Source organism: Papio anubis, chromosome 20 (genome assembly GCF_008728515.1).
Source record: "Papio anubis isolate 15944 chromosome 20, Panubis1.0, whole genome shotgun sequence".
Lineage (NCBI taxonomy): Eukaryota > Metazoa > Chordata > Mammalia > Primates > Cercopithecidae > Papio > Papio anubis.
The window spans coordinates 49445654-49452358 of NC_044995.1; the positions used below are offsets into that span (position 1 = coordinate 49445654).

Genomic DNA, 6705 nt, shown 5'->3' on the forward strand with positions numbered 1-6705 from the left:
AGTCTCGCTCTGTTGCCCAGGCTGGAGTGCAGTGGCAGGATCTTGGCTCACTGCAAGCTCCACCTCCCACAGGTTCCGCCATTCTCCTGCCTCAGCCTCCCGAGTAGCTGGGACTGGGTGCCCAACACACCACGCCCGGCTAATTTTGTAGTTTTACCCCAGTAGAGACGGGGTTTCACCGTGTAGGATGGTGCGATCTCTGACCTCGTGATCCCAGCCTCGGCCTCCCAAATGCTGGGATTACAGGTGTGAGCCACCGCGCCTGGCCTAATTTGCTGGTCTCGAACTCCTGACCTCATGTGATCTGTCCCTCTAGGCCTCCCAAAGTGCTGGGATTACTGGTGTGAACCACTGCACCCATCCTCCCTGCCCACCCTTGGCCTTTTTTTTTTTTTTAAGATGAGTGGGTGTCTAGGCAGTGGTGGCTCAACCCTGTAATCCCAGCACTTTGGGAGGCGGCGAGGGTGGATCACGAGGTCAGGAGATCCCGAGACCATCCTGGCTAACATGGGTGACGTCTCTACTAAAATACAAAAGCAGGAGGCGTGGTGGCGAGGCGCCTGTAGTCCCAGCTTCTCGGGAGGCTGAGGAAGAGCAGAGAATAAGCGTAAACCAGGAGGTGGAGCTTGCAGTGAGCGAGATGTGTGCCACTGCACTCAGCCTGGGTGAGCCTGTGAACTCGTCTCAAAAAAAAAAAAAAAAAGATGAGTGTCTAACTTCTGTGCTCTGTGAAGAACGGTTTTATCTCGGGCTCAAAAGAGATTCTAAACTTTGGGATTTTACAGGTGTCAGCCATCCTGCCCCACCAGGATATAAGTCATTTGTCAGATATAGGTATTGTAAACATCTTACCCCAGTTTTTTTGTTTTGTTTTGTTTTGTTTGAGACAGAGTCTTGCTCTGTTGCCCAGGCACAGTGCAGTAGAGGCGCTATCTCAGCTCCTGAGCCTCCGCCTCCTGGGTTCTACTTGGTCTTCTGCCTCAGCCTCCCAAGTAGCTGGGATTGGGGCATGCCACCAGCCCAGCTAATTTTTTGTATTTAGTAGAGATGGGGTTTTTTTCACCATATTGGCCAGGCTAGTCTCAAACTCTTGGCCTCATTATCCACCATGTGGCCTCCCAGAAGTGCTGGGATGCAGTGTTATGAGCCCGCCCAGCTGTGGCCCATCTTACCAGTTTTATTGCTTATTTTCTCTCTTTCTCTCTTTTTTTTTTTTTTTTTTTTTTTTTTTTTTTTTTTTGAGACCCGGGTCTGGCTCCTGTAGCCAGGCTGGAGTGCAGTGGCGGATCAGCTCACTGCAAGCTCCGCCTCGGGTTCACGCCATTCTCGGCCTCAGCCTCCCAGTAGCTTCTGGGACTACAGCCCGCCACCTCCTTGGCTATTTTTTTTTTTTATTTCTTAGTAGAGCGGGGTTTCACCGTGTTAGCCAGGATGGTCACCGATCTCTGACGCCCGTGATCAGCCGTCTGGGCCTCCCAAAGTGCTGGGATTGGGGCAGGCCACCCAGCGCCCGGCCTCTTTTTTTTTGAGCGGAGTCTTTGCTCTGTTATGAGCTGGAGTGCAGTGGGCCATCTTGGCCTAACAACCTCCGCCTTCCGGGTTCAGCGATTCTCTGTAAACCTCCCAAGCTGAGATTACAGGTGCCCACCATCCCACACCCAGCTAATTTTTGTATTTTTTAGTAGAGACAGGGTTCACCATGTTGGCCTGGCTGGTCTCGAACTCCTGACCTCAAGTGATCTTCCCGCTTTGGCCTCTCAAAGTGCTGGGATGACAGGCATGAGCCACCGCGCCTGGCCGAGCTTCTGAAGTTTTTTTTTACAATCTCAGTGATGTATCTCGGAGGGCAGGGACTCAGTATATCTCATTTACTGCTGCATGCCCAGCGCCCCTTACCATGCCTGGCACACAATGGGCCCTCGACAAATGTTTATTGAATGAATGACAATGTCGTAGTCTTGTCTCTGGCCTCATTTTCTTCCTGTGGGCATGTTAATCTCTGTCTTGCCCATTTCACAGAATGTTGTGAGGCTGCAGGAACCACAGGGCCCGTTCCCCCACCCGCCCAGGCGTTGGGTTTGGAGGCTCTCAGGACGCGTCAGCTTTTACATTCAGGAAAGGCGGAGCTCCAGTCTTCCCCGAGAACTTGCCGGCTAAGCTCCACGTGGGCACCCCGCCCACATCCAGCCACGCCCACACCTGTCAGCTGATGGGAGGGTCAGGACCAGACTCTAAGGGCGTGGCTAGAGCCCAGAACGAGGAAGAAGGCGGAGTTCCGGAGGCCACTGACCAATGAAAGCGCAGGTCTTTTGGCCGGAAAAGGCGGGGCCGCGAGCCGGAGAAGGTGGTGCCACATTTCCATTGGGCTACCTGTCGTCGTCAGGGAAACGCAGCGTCTCCCCGCCAGGGAGGTGAAGGGGCGGGGCTTCCTGGGAGGTGGGGCTTCCGAGGCCGGCTCGGCTGGGACCGGGCGCTCGCGGTCAGCTGACCGGCCGCCATCTTGTCCGCCATTTGCAAGTGGCCCGGAGCAAGATCGCGGCACCTGCCCAGCGGGTTGCCACCTCTGCGGCGGTCCTTGGATCCCGCCGCCGCCCTGGCCTGGGAGCCTGCCCCGCCGCAGCGGCCGGCAGCGCAGCGCTCCGCGGGCGGCAGGCGCGGGCCCCAAGCCCCCTCACGGCGCCCAGCCGCGGGCCTCCCGGGGCAAAAGCCCGTGGGCCGCCGCGATGGCCCTCAAGATGGTGAAGGGCAGCATCGACCGCATGTTCGACAAGAATCTGCAGGACTTGGTCCGCGGCATCCGTAACCACAAGGAGGACGAGGTGAGCCCGGCGCGCCAAGGGGCGGCTCGGCCTGGTCACCGCCCCAGCCCCGGGCCCAGCGCTGCTCACTGGGCCTGCTCGGCCCGGGCTCTGTCTTAGTTCGAGGTCCCGCTCTCGGCTCCGGCCCTGCCTGGCCTGGGCCTGGGGCGCCGCCCTCGTCTTCGGTCCCTCAGCCTCAGTTTACCCCTGAGGGGCGAAGGCCTTAGAGCAGCACATCTAGGGTCCTCGCCTCGTCGGATCACCGCGGGGAAGCGCTGTTCAAAATGCAATGCTCTGAGCCCCGCCGATGCGTGCTCTCCCCCTGGACCCTCAGTTTACTCGCTCAGAGGGAGATTCGGGCCCACCTCCCCCTTGGCTCGGGTGACCCTCCCAGGAGACTTGCGAGGTCCCTGGACAGAGTTTCTCCAACGTGAGTGTGTTTCCGAATCACCGATTAAAAATGCAGGGGCCCGGGCCCCGCCCCCCGGACCCTCCCTGGGAGACCGGGGCAGGGGGTCCTGGGCCGCCCCTGGAGAAACTCCTTCTTCCTTCTGGGTAGTGTAAATGCGTGTCCAGGTCGCTGCCTGGGGCCTGGCTCGGAACCGGGCAGGGTCTTGGGGCCTTGCCTCCAGTGCCCCGGTTCCCAGGAAGGCGAGGCTGCTGCTGGGAAGGAGGGAGGACAGCGGCATCCTAAGCCCGAGTTAGGTAGCAGCCTGGGGGAACCTGGAATGGGGAAGCTGACTTCAAGTAGGAACCTGAAAGCCAGCGCCAGGAAACGGTTTTCCAGAAGTAAAATTACAACTATGGGGATCGTTTCCTTCCCGCTTCTCCCTTCCCCCAACCTGTGACCTAGATTGAAAAAGAATGGGCACAGTGGCCAGCAAGTGTCTCGCTTCCTTGAAGGATACCCATGCAGCCCTTGGGCATTGGGAGCCTTAGAAAGTGTCCTACTTGAGGACTGCCTGTCTGCTTCCCTGCGTGGACAGCAAGGCCGGCCTGAAGGAGATCCGCCTCTGATACCGCACCAGTCCCAGTGCCAGAGGCTGTGTCCCGGACGAGGTGCCCAGGAGGGCAGGGAAGTGAAGGGGTTTGCTTGCAGGCTCTGTGTCCCTCAGCCCATTGCCCCTCTCCCTGGGAACCTGAGCTCTTGCCGGATTGTTACACCTTTACACTTTTCTGGAAGTGGTGTGGCTTCGCCTGCCCCCACGTTAATGAGGTCATTTTTGTTCTTCTCCACCCCCCTTACCTTCGGCCTCCTTGGTTTTTCATCATCTCAGAAGCTCTGCCTAACTGCTTTGGTTACAATGTGTAACTAACTGGAGTAATGTTCAGATTCTTTGTGAGTTGAAAGCGTGGCTGATGGGCCTGGTTTTTACTGTACTGAGCATGGTTCACCAGATTGGAAATGTGGTTTGCTTCCCCAGAGGCCTTTTTCTGCACGGGCAGGATCTCCCAGTGCCCGTCCCTGTCCCAGTCAGCACATGTCACTGAGCAGCCTGTTCTGGAATCCTGAGGATGGGCCGGGGGGTTTGTCCAGTGGAGGACCACACCTCTAGTCTGGGGCGTGGTTTTCAGGGGGATGTGCCTGTCTTCACTGGGAAGCCCCTGAGCCTGGGTTTCTTCCTTTGGAATTGGTGTGAGTTGATAGCGCCTTCCCTACAAGCATGGGCCCCTTCAAGGGGGTATTGGTGGTGGAAACTTTTTTTTTTTTTTTTTTTTTTTGAGGCAGAGTTTTGCTCTTGTTGCCCAGGCCGGAGTGCAAAGGCATGATCTTGGCTCACCACAACCTTTGCCTCCCAGGTTCAAACAATTCTCCTGCCCTAGCCTCCTGAGTAGCTGGGATTACAGGCATACGCCACCACGCCCAGCTGTTTTTTTTTTTTTTTTTTTTGTATCTTTAGTAGAGAGGGGGTTTCACCATGTTGGTCCGGCTGGTCTCTAACTCCTGACCTCAGGTGATCCGCCCGCCTCAGCCTCCCAAAGTGTTAGGATTGCAGGTGTGAGCCACCGCGCCCGGCTGGGAAACATTTTTAAAACGGCGCAGCACTGTCCTTGAAAGTCACAGATTTCCTCATGGGCCCTGCCATTGGCCAGTGGGTGATTTCACACAGGACGCGTGGTGTCTGGGGACCCGGCTTTCTCGCCAGAAGACCGTTGTTGTGCCCCAGAGGGTCGTAACTCAGCTGTTCATGTCTGATTCTGGATGTTGTCTGCAGCTGCTGGAGTCTCCTGATTGGAGAGCAGCAAATGACTGTTCAGTGACAGTTCTAGCCATCCCCCCAGCACCCGCACTCACTCTAAAAACGCAGCTACCCTGTAGACCGTATGTTGTGGGCTCTTCCCTCCCACCCACCGCGCCCGGAACGAAGACTCTAGACGGTGTGCGTTTTCTGCAGCAGTATAGTTTCCAAAAAAAGTTTCCATTTCGTAATGGATTTTCCCCTAAAACTTGAGCGTGGCATCATGGAAGCGAGGCTCAGCCGTGACTTTGAAAGCGGCGTGGAAAGGCAGCGCGATGGAGTGGAAATGGCGTGAGGTTTGGGAGATCCGAGTCCAGGTGCTTGGCTGAGTGGCTGACTTCCTGGGGCGGCCCATGGAGAGCCCCCTGCTCTGTCTCCTTCTGTGTAAGTGGGGATGACAGTCACCTGCCTCCTTGCTGAATGACACTGAGGATGCTGCAGTGAAACGCGGTTTCCTGGAAGCACCAGAGCGCTGAGGTTGTCTAGTTCACTGTTTTCCAGACCTCAGGCTGTGACCTCTTTGTGGGTTGTAAATTCAATTTAATGGGTTATGCTAGGTAAGAAAAAGGAAAAGAAACTAGAAAAGACCAGGGTACAGACACATACGGTAACTGTCCGGTCCTGAAACTTTGATTTCTGCATGTGATACTTGTGTGCACATGTGAACCTATCGGGTTCCCATGCAAAACCCATTCAGATGAGTCCTTTTACAAAGCATAAGTAGTGGTCTCATTCGCACGTGTCTTGGTCCACTTGAGAGTGTCCTCAGTTTCTAAAGCTCGGTAGAATTGGCACAAAAGCCAAACGACTTTTGTTTTTTTGGTTTTTTGGTTTTTTTTGAGACGGAGTCTCGCTCTGTCACCCAGGCTGGAGTGCAGCGGCCAGATCTCAGCTCACTGCAAGCTCCGCCTCCCAGGTTCACGCCATTCTCCTGCCTCAGCCTCCAGAGTAGCTGGGACTACAGGCGTCCGCCACCACGCCCAGCTAGTTTTTTGTATTTGTTTTAGGAGAGACGGGGTTTCACCGTGTTAGCCAGGATGGTCTCGGTCTCCTGACCTCGTGATCCGCCTGTCTCGGCCTCCCAAAGTGCTGGGATTACAGGCTTGAGCCACCGCACCCGGCCAGCCAAACGACTTTTAACACTTTATTCTCACAAGTCCTTTTCATAGTTTCAGCAAAGTTTTCTCCATTTTTTCTTTTTTCTTTTTTTGAGACTAAGTCTCTCTCTGTCACCAGGCTGGAGTGCAGTGGCACCATCTCTGCTCACTGCAAACTTCGCCTCCCAGATTTGAGTGACTCAGTCTCCTAAGTAGCTGGGACTGCAGGTGCGCACCACCACACCCAGCTGATTTTTGTATTTTTAGTAGAGATGATCACTATTTTGTCCAGGATGGTCTTGATCTCCTGACCTCGTGATCTGCCCACCTCGGCCTCCCAAAGTGCTGGGATTACGGGCGTGAGCCACCACGCCCAGCCCATTTTTTCTTTTTATTATTTTTTTGTTTTGTTTTGTTTTCTTCTTTTTTTTTCCGAGACAGAGTCTCACTGTGTTGCCCAGGCTGGAGTACAGTGGCACAATCTTGGCTTGCTGCAACTTCCGCCTCCTGGGTTCAAGCAGTTCTCCCTGCCACAGCTTCCCGAGCAGACTCCAACTCAAAAAAAAAAAA

At 55.2% G+C, this 6705-nt stretch overlaps 1 protein-coding gene across 2 annotated transcripts in view; it reads left to right on the top strand.

Annotated features, from left to right (window-relative positions):
- Positions 1 to 2436: 2436 nt before the first annotated feature.
- AP3D1 (adaptor related protein complex 3 subunit delta 1) overlaps positions 2437 to 6705 on the top strand; it is a 51534-nt gene continuing 47265 nt past the window's right edge. For both annotated transcript variants that reach the window (XM_021930503.2, XM_009193099.4), the window contains exon 1: positions 2437 to 2819. In XM_021930503.2, the coding sequence (XP_021786195.1) occupies positions 2724 to 2819 (96 nt within the window). In that variant the 5' untranslated portion in view covers positions 2437 to 2723. The remainder of the gene's footprint in view (positions 2820 to 6705) is intronic.